Source organism: Anabrus simplex, chromosome 1 (genome assembly GCF_040414725.1).
Source record: "Anabrus simplex isolate iqAnaSimp1 chromosome 1, ASM4041472v1, whole genome shotgun sequence".
Lineage (NCBI taxonomy): Eukaryota > Metazoa > Arthropoda > Insecta > Orthoptera > Tettigoniidae > Anabrus > Anabrus simplex.
The window spans coordinates 304557961-304577052 of NC_090265.1; the positions used below are offsets into that span (position 1 = coordinate 304557961).

A 19092-nucleotide genomic window follows, 5' to 3' on the forward strand; every position below is an offset into this window, starting at 1 on the left:
ATATCGACGTTTGGCTCCATAAATAGTAATATTCATCTTCATCATCATTACCTTGTTTTATATTACATATTGTTCTTGAATGATTGGAAATTTTTCGCATTTTTCCAATTCAAGACGTTCATGTAACTTTGAAATGGCTTAAGGAGATGGTCGCTTCGAATATTTCAAAGCTAAATTACTAGGGAGTGAGCATTAATTTAAATAATTTAAATAATGTATCTGATGCTAAGTTCGGTAAATGACATACTGCGAACAATTTCATTACATTTCATCCTCAGAGGTAAGAGAAGACAATGTACGTAACATTATCATCAGAAGGAATGAATACACCACTTTGTCGAGGTGTACATGACAGCTTTCCCGAAGCGCCAATGCAACTTCTGGGACGCCAACGCACGGAGCTGTCACTTGGCGCCTCAGCTGGAAGCAGAGTTCTCCAAACTTTCAGGCAATGTTTGCGGATGAACGATGTATTCACAAAGGAACTCTTTTATCTGACAGCTTTGTGAAAGTTTGCGGAAGTATGTTACTGAATTTGATTCTGAGCTTGATGCGAGGCTTTTAGGTCACTTAATATTTACCGATATTTCAAACAGAGGGATATATTCATTCTGATTTTATTTGCATAAAAGGGTAAATTTAAACTTCGTTAATAGAAGGATGTGATACCATGAAAAATGAGTTTTGAGTGCGGATAAAGAGAATTATAAATTAAGAGCTTGAACAGTACACACAAACATGTACATAATGTATCTTCATTACTGTTATGTTGGTTTTTTTTTTTTTGCTAGTTGCCTTACGTCGCACGGACACAGATAGGTTTTATGGCGACGATGGGATAGGAACGACCTAAGAGTTGGAAGGAAGCGGCCGTGGCCTTAATTAACGTACAGCCCCAGCATTTGCCTGGTGTGAAAATGGGAAACCACGGAGAACCATCTTCAGGCCTGCCGACAGTGGGATTCGAACCCACTATCTCTCTGATGCAAGCTCACAGCCGCGTGCCCCTGACCAGTTATGCTGTTTTGCGTTCAGTCACCAAGTCTCTGTAAAGTAACCAAGCGCCTACATAAACCTATAAGTGCACACTAGCCTTATTTTGTTCCATACATTTTACCTTTAAATAATTAAAAACTGAATCTATCCATCATCACCTTGGTCTCCCTCTACTTTTCTTACCCTCTATGACTCAGTCGTTTAGTCTCCTCGACAGCGCGTCAGCGCTAACCTTTCTCGGTCTGTACACTCCAAAGATACCAAGTTGCCTATTATCTTTAGAAATGAGCCTTACACCTAGAATTTCATGTATGCCATCTTTAACTTTTACGTAGCTTACAAGTTCTTCCTTCACCAGAATGAATACTCCGCCTCCTACCATTCCTATCCTATCTCTACGATACACACTCCAGTTCCGTGAGAAAATTTCTGCATCCATGATATCACTTCTCAGCCATGATTCAACTCCTATTACAATCTATGGTAAGTATATATCTATTAAATTACTTAATTCTATTCCTTTCTTTACAATACTTCTACTGTTCAACACTAACATTTTTGTCATTCCTACTTGACTTCCAAATCCTTGTACTACTCTACTACTAAAAAGTTTTCATTCTTAGGTGGTGACACGGTCTCTCAGGCCGGGAGATTTGTTACGGTGAAGGAGATGCTCGGAGAAGGTGAAGAGGTTGGCGTCCGTGTCCTAAACTAGGAACTGTCCCGGTATTCACTTTGGTGAAGGAGACTGGAGAACCACGGAAAACGATTCTCAGGACAGCTGACGTTTGGGGCCAGCCATGAGGACCAGCCCTGTCCCATCTCCCGTATGCAGAGGCGTAGAGCCACGGTAGAGCCGTGGTCACCCCTCCTCTACTCGGTTGGTAGGTCAGTGTGCAGAGCTGTTGGACCACGGACCAGCCGTGCCAACTTATAGGTCGAGACTCACTCTGCATCTACCGACCCAGATCCCTGTACCCATATCACCGTGCCCTAGACCAGTGAATTTTGTTCAGGTAACCTACGTTACTAACATCTTACATACCAGGGTGGTATTTAAAATGTTATGTTTGCGAAGAAAAGCCTTATGCCCACTGCCCTCGGTAAAATGTCTCGTAAAATTTGTTGCACAACTAATTTCATAAAAAATATGAAGAAAACAAGTTGTGAAGTTCACGGTAAAATTATTTTATAAAATCCGTGGAAGCATCAGGATGGCCATCTATGAACTAAGTTCTAAACTAAGATGTGTATCTGCTGCCAAGGATTGAGTTCAAAGCCCGTTTATCTTCGCCTTCACGTCAGCCTGGCTTGTGTTCGGCCGAACGTTTGACACAAATTCGGCGATTGAGTTTTCTGCTTTCCTTCTTGCATTTCTGTCGTCATACATTGGCGTTTTAACCCGTTACCAACACAAGCATTTTCCTTAGTCCACCCGGATTCTGCCTTTTTAGAACTGTTTGTTCATGATTACGAACGAGCTTCACAATCTTCTCACGTCGTAGCGCCAGCATCGTAGTCATGCCAGCTTCGCTAATTGGTTCCTAAAAAAAAAAAAAAAAAAAAACCCGGAATAGAACATATCCTATTTTATGAAAAGTTTTGTCAAGGGTTTTATAAAACTTGAATTTGACCGTGAGCAACACGCATAAGAAAATTTGTTATAGCAATGTACCTAAAAAAGTGCCTGACTACTTGGCTTAACTAGCGCCGTGGCTCTCAGGTACGGGGGACACTTCTTCATCTACACACACCACACTAGCAACCACCACAGAAACACGTAGTACTGTAGTCGAATACATTCATCCCTATAGCGTTGGCGTTCAGAAAGGCATCGGGGCGGAAATATCGGTCAGGTCAACAGATCTCAACCGCGGCCTCTTCATGGTGCAGGGAAAACGTTACAAACAATGTAAAGTCACTCAAAAAAAGGAATGAGAGCATGGTTTTATAAGTTTCCCTTAGGCACACTTTTCTCAGGAATGAACCCATAGATATAATGTTGTCCGCCACTGTGGTGTAGTGGTTAGTGTAGTCAGCTGCCACCCCCGGAGGCCCGGGTTTGATTCCCGGCTCTGCCACGAAATTTAAATAGTGGTACGAGGGCTGGAACGGGGTTCATTCAGCCTCGGGAGGTGGACTGATTAGGTTGGGTTTGATTCCCACCATAGCTATTGTACCGGGCGGTACACCTCTACACCGTCTATTTAAAAGTTGCGCCAGTTGAAACTCCTCTTCTGGAGGAAGGTTGAACTTTATCTACTCTATTAATTCTCTACTTTCTCAGAAGATGTCACCACGTGGAAAATTTTGAGTTTTTGAACTGTGTCACTTTTGATGTGTTTTTGTTTAGCTTGAAGTAAGAAGTGTGAACTTTCTCTTCTAGAGGACACTACTGAAGATCAACAATAGTGCAACCTAGTGCGGAGTCAAAGAACTATTTTGTTGAAGAAATTTTTATTTCAAATGTTTGTTCTTTGCTAAATTTCTTTCTGTTATTGTTTAAGTTGGCTGTATACCCCTCTCTTTCCCCTTGTTTTGCATGTAGCCAATCCCGAATTTCTTAAATTAATTTCTATCCAATCAGATGTATCTTCCCCCAACTTGAATCGATTGCGGGGTCCTAGCCAATAAAATAATTGTGGGCGGGTGTTTTCATTCCCCTAACGCCTAGAACCTTCCACGAGAGGTTATAAACTGCTGATTTTTGGGTCTCCGTGCCACTTCTGTTCCATCTTTCAGTGTATTAAGTACATCGCAGGAGGCGGGTAGCGCCTCTTTCTTCTGCAGCGGTCAACAATAAGGTAATGGCCGATTAATAAATTCTTTCTTTTCTTGCTCAGCAGTTTAACGCTCGGGGCGGGTGCGAAGCGTTCTACCATGTAACCTTTCCTAAAATGTAACTACTCTTTTCTTCGATTCTCTTGTAAAGCTACATTCTGGGATAGAGAGTGCTAACCCTCTCGAGCTCCCACTCATATTGTTCGGAGGTGAACTTATTTTCCTCAACGTATTCTTCGATAATGTAAAACAAATTGTTCTTTTCTAAGTCACCTCTGTAGTATGGGATTAGCCCTTGCATCAGTGGCCTAAGAGCCAAAGTAGGTCTTAAAATCAAAGTGTATTAGGAGTGCAAGCTCGCCTCCTCCCAAATTGTTTTAGAGGTCATTTAATTAACCTGCTTTTCATTTAATAGACCTCAGTAGATTGGGTATTTTACCCCTGTGTTTATGTCCGTTGACGGACAACTTGAAGGTGGAGTTTGGTGTGGCCTGGGAAAGGCTTAAATGAAAGAGCGAGTGGCTCTTTTGGAAACGGAGTGTTGTGTGCCTCGAGGAGGCTTTACTGTGTAATTTGGAGCAAGTGCTCCAGGGTTTGATTGGGGTCTTCTGCCCCTTTGTCAAAATTTGTATATCGGAAAGTTGGGCTAGTTGCTAAAAAATTGTGAACTCAGGGCTCGAAGCCCAAACTCTGTAACCCCTGCAATTGTACATTTCAAATTGTGTTTCGGCTACTAAGTACCTGTTCTTTGTTATTACTTAATATTGAAAAGAAAATATAACCTTGTTAAATTTTACGTTAACTTTGATTCCGTAGTTTGAGACCCATTCACGCCCGCACCTTCTTACACCTCTACCTACCATCAAAACGCGGTAACAAGTGGTAGCAGAGCGTGGTTGAATGGGTCTCAATTTAGCCCCTTTTGACGGCTAAACACTGTTTTGATCCGAACTCTAACCATTTTCTCAGTTGCTGGAAATTTTTTATTGAGGTCGTTCAAATTTTTTTTTTGTCATCATGCCCGGCCCTCGCGATGTTCTCCTCCTTAACTATTTGCGCAAAGAGGAGTTGATCTACGAATTAACTATTAGAAACGTGCAATCTGGAGGCACGGTTGCTATCGACACTAACAAACTTAGAGAGTCCCTTGATTTGCCCATTTCCATCCCCAATTTGGGAGAGAAAGAAATTGATGACTCTCTTTCCACGATCGTCGAGAATATTTCTGGGCTAGCATCTGTAGTTAGTTTTTTTGATGAAAATGATCCGTCTCCTAATCAAATTAAGCGTGTGCAAGGCAGACTATATCACTTTTCAAATAGAGTTAATGATCTGTTGTCTCTAAAGGTGAATGACGTTCAGAGGAAGGAAGCTAATACGCTCCTTGAAACTATTTCTGAATTGTCTAGTAAAGTCACTCAATTGTTAACTGGGGAAGTTCCTCCCAAATCTGATCAGCCCACCATAGTGAATGCAGGTAGTGAGGAAGCGCCTCCCAAGGGAGAAGTCAATAGGATAACCGTTGCTGCTCAAACTATCCCGGCCCCATTGGACACCGAATCTGAACGCCGTGCATCGTTGAGTAACATCCGTTCTGAATTAACTTCCTTACCATTGAAACCTTTACCTACTATGTCACCCGGGTTTAGCAGCTTGCCTCATCCATTGGCAATGTTGCTCAGAGGTATTTCTAAGTTTTCTGTTAACACCACCAGTGATGTAATTTCATTTTTAAGATTTCTAGTTGAATTTCAGGATCACGCCCTTGTGTTTTCTCTTTCCCCTTGTCAAATTTTGCAAATTATCTATCCTTATGCTATTGGTGTTCTCTCAGATAAAATAGTAAGAGCTATTGCTGAACAGTCATCTATTGAAGATTTTCACGCCAACTTGCTTGCAAATTTCATTCCTGCCCGCGCGAGGTCATCTCTGATTCAGAAATACAATTATCGGGTACAGCGCTTGGATGAAAACTTGGCTAATTTCATACAGGACATTAAGTTTTATACTAGGGTGTTTGCTCTCCACTTCCCTGAGGATCAGATCGTGCAAGCTATTGTTGAAGGGATCTCCCCACCCTACAGGTCATATTTGTGTTTCGCGGCATGCCCGCAAACTTTCTCGGAACTTGAAGCATTGGCCGTCTCAGCGGAAGGAGTTAGATACGCCGATTCATTGCGTGTTGCGAAAGAACCCCCGCCTTCCTTTAGTAACACTCGGCCTCCACCTCGCCGATCAGTCACCCCTCGTAAATGTTATGCTTGCGGGTCGCCTGACCATCTGCGCAATAAGTGTCCTCTGATCAAGTCTAGTAGGGCAAATAATGGAGCTGGTTCATCACAGGGCTGTTTTAAATGTGGGGCTTTCTCACATATCGCCAAGAATTGTCCCAATTCGAATAGCACCCCCTCCTGCTCAACTTCTGGGGTAACTTCCAACAACAGTCAAAAGTGACTAGTGGCTTCGGCTGAGTCAACTAATCCATCTTCCCAAGGCTCAGCCCCTGGCAAAAAGGTCGAGAATTCAGGGAACGATAAGTCTTCGAATACATCTTTTGAATGCCCCAAAGAGTGTCTTAGGATTGCGGCGGATATCCCCGCACCTGTTCCTTTTCTTAAGATTGAGATAAATAACGAACCTATAACAGCTCTATTAGATACAGGCAGTGTTTGTTCCATTATTTCGGCTGAATGGTACTCCAAATTGAAATCTGTTTGTAAACTACCTGTCTATGACTCTTCTCCTGTTAAATATGTTTCGGCTAATACATCTCCATTAGAAATTCTAGGTTCTTTACTGGTCAAAATTCGTATTTTTAAATTTACATGGAAAATTAAATTGTTTGTGGCTAAGCACTTGTCTTGCCCCATCATACTGGGAGCGGACTTTATTTCTCACACTGGTCTTGTGCTCGATCTTCAGAGTAAGTCGTGCACATTCAAATTTGCGTCCAATTGTAAAATTCCCTTGTTTAAGTGTAATTCTGTGTCATGTTTCTCTATTTCGCCTACCCAGGATGAGATGTTGTTAGACCTTAGACATCTACCTGAGGAGCAGGCTAATAGTATTCGTAAATTATGTCAGTCATTTCCAGAGGTATTCACTGATACTCTTGGTGTTACTGATCTTATTGAATACAAAATTGAGGTCACGGATTCGATTCCTGTCCGTTTTCCACCTTATAGGCTATCTCCACCTAAAATGAAGGCTCTGAAAGAAATCATCGATCAGATGTTGAAGGATGGTATTATTAGGCCCTCTAAGTCGGCGTATTCATCGCCTATTTTTCTAGTCCCGAAACCCCAAGGAGGCTTCAGGCCTGTCATTGATTACAGGGCTCTCAATCGGAAGGTGGTGTTGCAATCTGTGCCCCTTCCTGACCTTCATTCTTGTTTTTCATGGTTTCGTAAGGCCAAGTTCTTCACTATCTTGGACTTGAATCAGGCCTATAATCAAATTCCCCTTGCCGAAGAGTCTAAACACCTTACAGCGTTTGCCACGGACTGGAATTTATACGAATACAACCGCGTGCCTTTCGGGCTCCCCACGGGGGCAGCTGTACTCACTAGGCTACTAGATAGGGTCTTCTCAGACATCAAATTCGAGTACTTATATCACTATTTAGATGATGTCGTCGTATTTTCAGAGACTTTTGAAGAACATCTAGATCATTTGCGAGAAGTTCTCGATCGCCTTCGTAAGGCTGGGTTAACTGTTAAGTTGTCCAAGGTTGCCTTTGCTAAGCCCTCTATGTCTTTCCTAGGGCATATTGTGTCACCTGATGGTGTAGCAGTCGATCATTCTAGAACACAGGCCATCCGTGATTTTAAACCTCCCAAGGACATTAAAGGCATCGCCAGGTTTATTGGTATGGTGAATTTCTTCAGAAAGTTCATTCCTAACTTTGCTAATAGAGCAGCGCCCTTAAACCTTCTTCGTAGGAAAGGCATCAAATTCGAGTGGGGACCTTCTCAACAAGCCGCTTTTGAAGATCTGAAATTAGCTCTCTGTAATGCCCCGGTCCTTGCTATGCCTGATTTCTCAAAGAAATTCATCGTCCAAACGGACGCGTCGTCGTCAGCTGTAGCTGCAGTCCTTCTTCAAGAGACTGAACTAGGGAGGCGACCCATCGCCTATGCATCTAGGACTTTGTCTGCTCAAGAAGCCAAGTATTCCATGTATGATCTCGAAGGTTTGGCAGTCTTATTCGCCTTAGAGAAGTTCCGTCTCTATCTGGAACATGTCAAATTCGACCTGGAAACAGATAATCAAGCCTTAAGCTGGGTCTTAGGTAGGCCGCGTCGTACTGGTCGTATAGCCCGTTGGGCCATTCGTATTTCTGCCTTCCAATTCGATGTCAGGCATATCAGAGGTACTGAAAATGTTGTTGCTGATGGACTCAGCCGTATGTTTTCAAACGAGGTCGAGACCCACGAACCGGTCGACAGTTCATCACCTTCCGAGTCCATACTATCCGAGGTTAATGCCATCCTAACAGATGCTCCCATGCTTTTTAGAGATATTGAGAAATACCAACGTGAAGATCCGACGCTGGCTCCGATAATGGAAACCCTTTCTTCTGGGGAACAGGTTGTCCCTTATGTTCTGAGGAATGGTGTTCTATGTTGCCCATCGAGGCATGATAAGATGATGAAAGTTGTCGTTCCAGCCGTTCTGGTACCTATGATCTTCAAGTATTATCATGAAACCCCATTAGGAGGGCATCTTGGTATCTTTAAAACCCGTGAAAAGATTCGTGAAATGTTCATCTGGAAAGGTATGGACGGTGAAATCCGTGAACTTGTAAAAGCTTGTAAATCCTGTTTGCTGAGTAAACCCACCATGTCCACCAAGGTAGGCCTTTTGTCTTCGCATCAAGCGTCGCGCCCCATGGAACGCCTGTATATTGATTATGTAGGACCCTTCCCCCAGTCAAAGGGTAATGCCAACAAGTTCATCTTTGTATGTGTAGATGGTTTTACCAGATTTTCTTGGTTATTTCCGACTAAGCTGGCTACCGCTCAGTCCACCATTACCTGTCTAAATTCCATTTTTGCTTCTTTTGGTCCGTCCCAATATATTGTATCTGATAATGCTAAGGCGTTCACATCAAATCTTTTTCGTAAATTCTGTTTTGACTTGTCCATCTCTCATGTAACTACTTCTGCTTATTACCCTCAACCATCTCTGGCTGAACGGGTTAACCGTAATCTCAGGTCTGCACTTATTGCCTATCATCATGAAGATCCTTCCAGGTGGGACACGTCCCTGCATTGGATAGCTTTTGCTTTGAATTCGGCGGTTCATGAATCTCACAAGTTTACTCCAGCTTCTTTGATGTTCAAGTTTGTTCCCAACTCGCCGCTCTCTAACCTCTGGTCTCTGAATGACATTCTACCCGAGACAATAGATCCGGATAACATTAAAGATCTTTGGAAGAAGGCTAAAGCCAATCTTAAAGTGTCTCATGAAAAGGTTAGGGAAAGGTATGATCGTGGACGGAGATCCACCCCTTTGAAGGTAGGTGACCAGGTTATGGTCAAAAATTTTGTTCCCGCGGGCAAGCTTGCCCCCAGATTCCATGGGCCATGCATCATTCTCGATTTTCTCACACCGGTTACATTGTTAGTAAGCAATCCAGCCACCGAGAGGATATTTAGGGTTCACCTGTCCCAGGTGAAACCGGTGTAAATTTTGTGTCAACTTGCTTCATATAATTTGATAGGAATATGATGGTTATATTTTTTTTTTTGAGTTCCACTTTTAAGGCATTCTGCTCCTTCTATTTTATTTTATATGTAAGCATTTCTGTAAACCTCCCCCGATTGTTAAACTGCCATCCTGTCCTTGTCACGGCCATTACCACGCTCCCGTCTCCTGCTCCACTAAATACAGTGGCTGGCTTAGATGAAATGCCATGGATATCGCCACGCCGCTGGCCCCTCAATCTACATGCCTGTGCCCTCAAAAAAAAAAAGATGATGGTCCAACACAATTTTGCCGCCGAGCTTTTATGTTTCAGTGCCCCCGCAGCCGCGCAGCGCCGTGCAGCAACTGGGGAGGGGGATGGGCCCCCTCCTCTCCAGCGAGGACGACATGTGTACGGCGAGCCGGAGCTCTCCTCCCGGCCAAGGCTGATGTGCGGCGCACGACCTGCTACTGGCCCGCAGCCTGTATATGTTCACCGCGGGCGCGGCGTATTTCAACACCTCTGCTCCCCTCATAGTGCGGGCGAGCGGTATCTCAGGGTACTTGAGGGGTCCGAGCGGCCTCCTTTGGACGCAAGCTGCAACGGCCGGTCTGGCCATCCAACTTAATCTACATCAACTACATGGACAGTCACCATAAGCAATAATTACACTTGGGAATTCAACAACAATATTTGGTGGACATTGCAAAATTTTCTTCACTTTTAAGTAGTAAAAGTTTATCTTCAGAAATTCAAATTCTACAAATATAAAGACTTTCATTCACCTGCAACAACCACATTTTGAAACTGAATTAAGAAATCTTGTAAATGCTCCTGCTATCTATCTTCATATCAACATCATTACTTGGACTTTGTTTCAAACTGATCTCATGCGTCACCCCTGGAGGAACTTTTGGGGGGGGGAGGTCTGTACCGGGCGGTACACCTCTACACCGTCTATTTAAAAGTTGCGCCAGTTGAAACTCCTCTTCTGGAGGAAGGTTGAACTTTATCTACTCTATTAATTCTCTACTTTCTCAGAAGATGTCACCACGTGGAAAATTTTGAGTTTTTGAACTGTGTCACTTTTGATGTGTTTTTGTTTAGCTTGAGGTAAGAAGTGTGAACTTTCTCTTCTAGAGGACACTACTGAAGATCAACAATAGTGCAACCTAGTGCGGAGTCAAAGAACTATTTTGTTGAAGAAATTTTTATTTCAAATGTTTGTTCTTTGCTAAATTTCTTTCTGTTATTGTTTAAGTTGGCTGTATACCCCTCTCTTTCCCCTTGTTTTGCATGTAGCCAATCCCGAATTTCTTAAATTAATTTCTATCCAATCAGATGTATCTTCCCCCAACTTGAATCGATTGCGGGGTCCTAGCCAATAAAATAATTGTGGGCGGGTGTTTTCATTCCCCTAACGCCTAGAACCTTCCACGAGAGGTTATAAACTGCTGATTTTTGGGTCTCCGTGCCACTTCTGTTCCATCTTTCAGTGTATTAAGTACATCGCAGGAGGCGGGTAGCGCCTCTTTCTTCTGCAGCGGTCAACAATAAGGTAATGGCCGATTAATAAATTCTTTCTTTTCTTGCTCAGCAGTTTAACGCTCGGGGCGGGTGCGAAGCGTTCTACCATGTAACCTTTTCCTAAAATGTAACTACTCTTTTCTTCGATTCTCTTGTAAAGCTACATTCTGGGATAGAGAGTGCTAACCCTCTCGAGCTCACACTCATATTGTTCGGAGGTGAACTTATTTTCCTCAACGTATTCTTCGATAATGTAAAACAAATTGTTCTTTTCTAAGTCATCTCTGTAGTATGGGATTAGCCCTTGCATCAGTGGCCTAAGAGCCAAAGTAGGTCTTAAAATCAAAGTGTATTAGGAGTGCAAGCTCGCCTCCTCCCAAATTGTTTTAGAGGTCATTTAATTAACCTGCTTTTCATTTAATAGACCTCAGTAGATTGGGTATTTTACCCCTGTGTTTATGTCCGTTGACGGACAACTTGAAGGTGGAGTTTGGTGTGGCCTGGGAAAGGCTTAAATGAAAGAGCGAGTGGCTCTTTTGGAAACGGAGTGTTGTGTGCCTCGAGGAGGCTTTACTGTGTAATTTGGAGCAAGTGCTCCAGGGTTTGATTGGGGTCTTCTGCCCCTTTGTCAAAATTTGTATATCGGAAAGTTGGGCTAGTTGCTCAAAAATTGTGAACTCAGGGCTCGAAGCCCAAACTCTGTAACCCCTGCAATTGTACATTTCAAATTGTGTTTCGGCTACTAAGTACCTGTTCTTTGTTATTACTTAATATTGAAAAGAAAATATAACCTTGTTAAATTTTACGTTAACTTTGATTCCGTAGTTTGAGACCCATTCACGCCCGCACCTTCTTACACCTCTACCTACCATCAAAACGCGGTAACAGCTATCATCGAAGTGATTTTCCATGGTTTCCAGCTTGTCCTCCAGGCAAATGCCGGAATGGCACCTAACTTAAGGCCACGGCTGCTTCCTTCTCTCTTCCTTGTCTATCCCTTCCAATATCTCCCCCCTACAAGGCCCCTGTGGAGTTGAGGCCGACTGGGCGAGGTACTGGTCCTCCTCTCCAGTTGTATTCCCCCGACTCAACGTCTCACGCTCCAGGACACTGCCCTTGAGGCGGTAGAGGTGTGATCCCTTCTTGAGTCCGAGGGAAAAACCAACCCGCAGGATAAACGGATTAAGAAAGGGAGATATACTTTTTGTGAATATCCACAGGGATTTTATCTACATGGAAGGCGAATTATAGTACAAAGGCAGCAGAATTAATAGGAGGTGTATCTAATACTTTTTGGGGACAAAATATTAGACGTCAATTATAGAACTGACAGGAACATTTAATTTCGTAAAACAAAAAAATCACTTTTACCACAGTACTTTGATGTGACTTATTTACTAGATATTTAACATACAGATATCACTACTTCAAATAATTAGATTTCCATTGCATTTTATGGCCTTCAGGTGAATATATTTTTATGACAGTTTTTTGAATTAGGATTCATGTTAATGATAGTAATTTGTACTTAGTTGAAATAGCAACGGGTAGAACAACACACACACAGATCACTATCAGCCATATTCAATCTTTTTGCGATGTGGCCTCTTTAAGTACGAAGCAAGATCTCTCCATCTGGGACGGTCTTGAGCGATGTTCTGCCAATTAACCCCAGTAATCCTCCGGATGTCTTTATCCCATACGTCCGGTGGTCTTCCCTTTGGTCTCAGATGATCTTTCGGACTCCACTCAATCACAAGCTTTGTCCACCTACCATCAGTTCTCCGAGCAACATGGCCTGCCCACTGCCATTTTAGGGTAGCCACCCTTTCTAAAATGTCAATGTTTGTGACTGACCTGATGTAATCTGCTCTCTTCCTGTCTTTCTTCGTGAAGCCTAGTATAAACCGTTCCATAGATCTGTTCTGAGTTTTGCTTAACAAACGCGCTCAATGTCGAGGTTGCACAACCGTCAGTCAGCATAGGGAGAACACTCAGGTCAAAGACTATCTTCTTTAGGTGGGTTGGCATGTTGGATTTGAAGATTGAAGAATTTCTTCCGTAGGCTTGCCATCCTAGTTTGATCGTATGATTTCCGGTCATAGGTCGCCTTTCATGTTTACAAGCTGGTCAAGATAGACATACTCATTAACATGTCCAAGTGTGGAGTTTCACACGTGTAGCTTTCCTGCTGAGGTCCATTTGTTGAGCATTACTTCGGTTTTAGAAAGGTTCATGGATAGTTCCACTTTTTGACAGACTGAGACAAGATCTTGTATTAGAGTTGGCCAAAAGTGTAATGTCGTCTGCTAACCTTAAATTGTTCAGCCTTTTCCCATTGATTCCTGTACCTTGCCAGTTGATTTTTGACATGGCCATTTCTAATACTGCTGAGAACAGCTTGGCAGATATGGGGTTGCCTTTCTTTACACCCCTTTGAATTTGAAAAATCCGTTGTTGGCACACTGACGTTCAAGAAGGCTGAAGAGGTTTTATAAAATATGCTGGAGTACTCGTATGTAGGCAGCATCGACGCCGTGTTCGGCTAAGGCTTGTATAACAGCAGTGTGGCTCACCGAGTCAAGAGCCTTTTCAAAGTCCACAAAGGCTAGACAGAGAGGCATTTGATATTCATTACTTCTGCTGTTAACTTCACGAAGGCTTAGTATGTGGTCGATTGTTCCAAAACCTCGGCGAAGACCTGCTTGTTCAATTGGCTGGGCAAAATCAAGTGTTGAACTGATTCTATTTGTCAGTACCTGGTGAAAACCTTGTAAAGGACAGAGAGCAAACTAACAGGACGATAGTTCCTGATGTCATGTATGATCCCTTTTAGTGCAGGAGAATTATCACACACAGATATAATTCTTAAATAATGAAGCCAACAGGTTTTTGCAGGTTACTTTATCTATGTGAATATGAGAAAGTACTGTATGTGAAATCCAACCACTTTATCGTTCTGCATTAAATTAATTTTTAAGTCTTCAAATGAAGAGAAAGTTAAAAATATAATTGACTGAATGATCTCTATTTTAGTAATGAAATACAAGGAAAGTAATGAAAATATCTTAACTGTTTCAAGACATGTGGAATGTGTCAAAATTAATACTAAATACTCCACCTTTGTTAAATAGAACAAATAGGAGATACATAATTTCCAAATAAAAATTTAGAGGATAGGAGGAGAATACAACGTCAAAGAACAAGGGAAAATGAAGAAAAGGTCAGCCTAGTACGCAGATAGTTTTAACAGAACTTCAGGAATGCTTGTATGCATGTGTATTACGTACCGTTAAGTACGTGCACCCGGACACTAGCCACGTCGGCGTTGGAGGGGCTGCACGAATATTTGCCGGAATCGGACAGCTCGGCGTGTTGGATCAGCAGGTAGCTGGTGGTCACCTCTCCTTTTTCCGTGATGACACTCACCCCACCTCGACTCGAGTCGTAGCTGATGACCTGTCAACAAGCAACATATCATTAACAACATTTTATCCCAGGTGTCATGCTAACGATAAATCGCTGGGTATCTGTAAGCTGTCCTGAATGTGGAATATGGTTGTGTTAGCGTTTCTTGTGCAGTACAAATGTGCATAAACCTTATAAAATAGTATGATTTAGTGTAGCATTTAAGACAAATTTTGACGTGACAAAGTTTTCAACCGAATGGGTGTATGAACTGAAACACTGCGCAATGAAAACAGACCTCAGTATAACATCCTACTGATCTGTGGCTATAAACCACAAAGCAATCGATTTTGTATCTTTATGCAGCTACTATCTCTTGACTCATGTCACACTCGTTTGAAACACGCTCATTGAGTCCCTCCCCCACAGGCGTGGGATGACACGGCGCTTGCGATGCGCTGCCCGAGACTGGCTGTTGCTGGCTGACGTGTTGTTTGTTTTAGGTGTCACTTCAGTGCTGAACTGACATACACTCCACTCAGTATTGCGTTACTAATTCCGCGTAAAATTTGAATATTGAGTCTAAAAGTGACCGTCGAAGCCGATGTCTCCAATCCTATTGTACACATATGGCTGAAATATCAAAAGAATATAGATCATCAAGCCAAACACAAGGGTGAAGGGATCATCGATATATCTCCATCTGTTCAAGAGATATACACCTCACAAAATGATCATAGTACCGCCGACGCTGATATGACGCCATCCGCACCATCATGTTGTAACACATCTCGCTTGGCCAATGGGGCCGCGGAGATGCAGTGATACTGAGCGAGCATCGTGTTTCATTCAATTTTCTCCGATTTACGAATACATTTATTGCATTCGGCACATACTTTTCACTTCATGACTCAACATGCACATGCTGTCACGCCTAAAATTTGCGGCCGTGTTGTATACACAGCCTATGCGAATTTTTAGGAGATCTGGGGTGACGTGTACAACTCTTGACCCTATGTCTATGTTTTTGATTCGGGAAGAGAAATCCGATTTTTGGAGAGCGGGAATAAACTTGGCATTCCACACCAAATTTTTCTGGTAGATTAGATATCCCTGGTGGCGTATTCCGTGTTCACTCGATAGAAACGACTCAACATTATGAAGTATGGTGAAGAGTTCTACTTTCGCTGCTAGACAGTAACTCGATACGATTATCAAAATTGTCAGGCAGGTCTCCTAGATAGCACTGCTTCAGAAGGCCTGCAATCCAGCTTCTGTGACCTGTCCTTTATTATTATTATTATTATTATTATTATTATTATTATTATTATTATTATTATTATTATTATTATTATTATTATTATTATTATTATTATTATTATTATTATTGAATAAAAAGTGTTCGAGGATTTCTGCATTGTATCGTCAAATCGCCTGTAACTTCTTATCTTGTATAAATAAACAAAAATATCAACAAAAGTCCGAAGAAGTATAAAGTATGATTTGATTCTTCATGTGGACTGTTCACTACAATTCTCACTTAATTTTATTACCTAAGTTTGGTTACTATTCATAATCACCTTTGACGTTTTATTGTGGTGACATTAAAGCAAGGTCAGTTGTATTTTAATTCTTCAGAATATAAGGTTAATTTCTTTAGTTACCTGCAGTTTATGAATTAATTGGTAAATGTATCTGTCGATCAGCATAAACACGTCATTCAGACGTTTTGTAGACCCACAGGCAAGCAAAATTATTCTACATTTCGATTGTCTAACACAGCAATATTCCTACGACTCGTAATTTGTTGATGATATTTTTAAAACGGTAAACTTTATCTTGAAATAAATTCAAGAGAAAATTCGCTTAAATTAACTTCGTACATTTAACGACGAGACAGCTTTAATGACAGAACTGATATAATTGCAAATAATCAAGGAAATTATATTCTGATCACAATTTGTAAACGTTCGTTGTTTGAAAGAACAAATAATATAGAAAAATAACATAAAATACAATAAGAGGGAAACTGTAGGAGAAGGGAAATAATATAGTTTCCTGTATGCAGTGTTTCTTGGCCTATCTTAAAGATAAAATAGTTAAATTTGTCATCCTTTTTCACAATCCTTGAGAATAATTGGTACTTAAGCTGATGAAATGGGAGAACCAATTTTGAGTTCATAATTTGACAGAGCTTTGAGAGACCTAAATAGGAACAAGGCACCTGGAATTGATGATGTTCCCTATGAATTACTGACTGCTTTAGGAGAAACTAGCGTGGCAAGGTTATTCCATTTAGTGTGTAAAATGTATGAAACAGGAGAAGTGGCATCCGATTTTAGGTAGAATGTTGTTATACCTATTCCCAAGAAGGCCGGTGCTGACAAGTATGAAAACTATCGCACCATTAGGTTAGTATCTCATGCCTGCAAACTTTAACACGTATTATTTACAGAAGAATGGAAAGACAAGTTGAAACTGAGTTGGGAGAAGGTCAATTTGGTTTCAGAAGAAATGTAGGAACACGTGAAACAATCCTGACTGTACGTCTGATCCTAGAGGATCGAATTAAGAAGGACAAGCCCACATACATGGCGTTCGTAGATCTTGAAAAGGCATTTGATAATGTTGATTGGACCAAGCTATTTGAGATTCTGAAGGTGATCAGAATCAGGTACCGAGAACGAAGAATTATCTACAATCTGTATAAAAATCAGCCTGCAGTGATAAGAATCGAGGGCTTAAAAAATAAGCAGCAATTCAGAAAGTAGTGAGGCAAGGCTGCAGTTTGTCCCCTCTCCTTTCTAATGTTTACATAGAACAGGCAGTAAAGGAAATCAAAGAGGAATTTGGAAAGGGAATCGCAATCCCAGGAGAGAAAATCAAAACCTTGAGATTTTGCCGATGATATTGTTGTTTCATATGAGACTGCAGAAGATCTCGAGAAGTTGCTGAATGTTATGGACGAAGTCTGGGGTAAGGAGTACAAGATGAAAATTAATAAGTCCAAAACAGAAGTAATGGAGTGCAGTCAAATGACGGCAGGTGATGCAGGAAATATGATATTAGGAAATGAAGTTTTAAGGGAAGTAGATGAATAATGTTACTTGGGTAGTAAAATAACTAACAATGGCAGAAGTAAGGAGGACATAAAATGCAGACTAGCACAAGCAAGGAAGAGCTTAATTACGAAAAGAAATTTGTTCACTTCCAACACTGATATAGGAATTAGAAATATGTTTCTGAAGACTTTCATCTGGAGCGTGGCATTTATGGAAGTGAAACGTGGACGATAACCAGCGCAGAAAGAAAGTAGAAGCTTTTGAAATGTGGTATTACAGAAGAAAAATGCTGAAGGTGAGATGCATAGATCAAATCACGAATGAAGATTTGGCTGAATTTGACGAGAAAAAGGGATGGAATGACAGGACACATCTTAAGAAACCCAAGACTTGTTCAGCTGGTTTTTGAAGGAAGTGTAGGCGGTAAGAACGGTAGGGTTAGACCAAGGTATGAATATGACAAGCGGATTAGATCAGATGTAGGATGCAATAGTTTCGTAGAAATGAAAATGTTAGCACAGGGTAGGGTGGCACGGAGAGCTGCATCAAACCAGTCTATGGACTGATGACTCAAACAACTACAAGTTAGTTTCCTAATAATACTGTATTATTACATATTATACACCAACCATAGAAATGAACCTGACTCAATCTCTTACGTCAAAGTATGTTGAGAATTCTCAAAAGAAAGTAACCCATTTGAAGCTGAAAGTACTTGGGTTAGGTCTGCACTTAACTCCTCCAATTGTACAGTAGGTCGTGCCAAACCACTTCACTAGAATAGTTGAGCATCCAAGTTACACTCCTTGGACTCACAGGTAAAACAGTATATATGACGGTGTGTATTTATCTTTCTGTCACAACAGTAGTGAATTTAGTGACTAGTAGTTTGTACAATATTATTATTTATATGATCTAACTTATTATACACCCAGTGTACGAACAGTTACGACTAGGACACCAAGTTCTTCAGTTCTCACATCTGGTCGGGCTCGCAAGCAAGCTATTAACAAGGAGAGGGTGCGTGGTTATGGAGCATCTCCTGCCACACGCTACTCGGTCGTTATCGGGTATCCAGCTGCTACCATCAGGCATCGAGTGAGATGTTCCCATCCGCCACGGCTCACGATATCCATGTCAACTCATCACTGCTAAATTAAAGACATACTTTTCCTTCTGAGTAACCCCCCCCCCCCCCATCCCTAGGTGGATAGAGTTAATGTTCCTAAATTTCGAACGCACGATGAACAGGCATAGGGTGAATACGTTTATGGTTGGGGGGGGGGGAGTTTCCATAGATAACAACCAATTACTTTACTCCCCACCTAAATTTGAGAAATTTCTGCTAGTACAAGAAGCATGTTTCACACAAACGACGTTGTAGCTGGTTATACGCTCACATTTTTTGACTGAATTTGCAGGATCCAAGTTCAGTAAAAGTGGTTCGGATTTATGAGTGCTTAAATGTAAGATACTCATGCCAGTAGCTATACTCGTAAATAAACGAACCGCCACCCATGCACATTCTGGTATTCTGAGATCCCTTAAAGCTTACAGCAATTGAAGTGATGGTGAAAACAAAGCATTGTTTAAGTACGTAGTGCTGTGATCACGATGTTCCTTTCTTTG

At 41.6% G+C, this 19092-nt stretch overlaps 1 protein-coding gene across 1 annotated transcript in view; it reads right to left on the reverse strand.

Annotated features, from left to right (window-relative positions):
* The window catches only part of LOC136864566 (zwei Ig domain protein zig-8), a 729461-nt gene that overhangs the window by 163719 nt on the left and 546650 nt on the right, over positions 1-19092 (reverse strand). The window contains exon 6 of the mRNA XM_068226246.1: positions 14284-14452. Coding sequence (XP_068082347.1) covers positions 14284-14452 — 169 coding nt within the window. The remainder of the gene's footprint in view (positions 1-14283; positions 14453-19092) is intronic.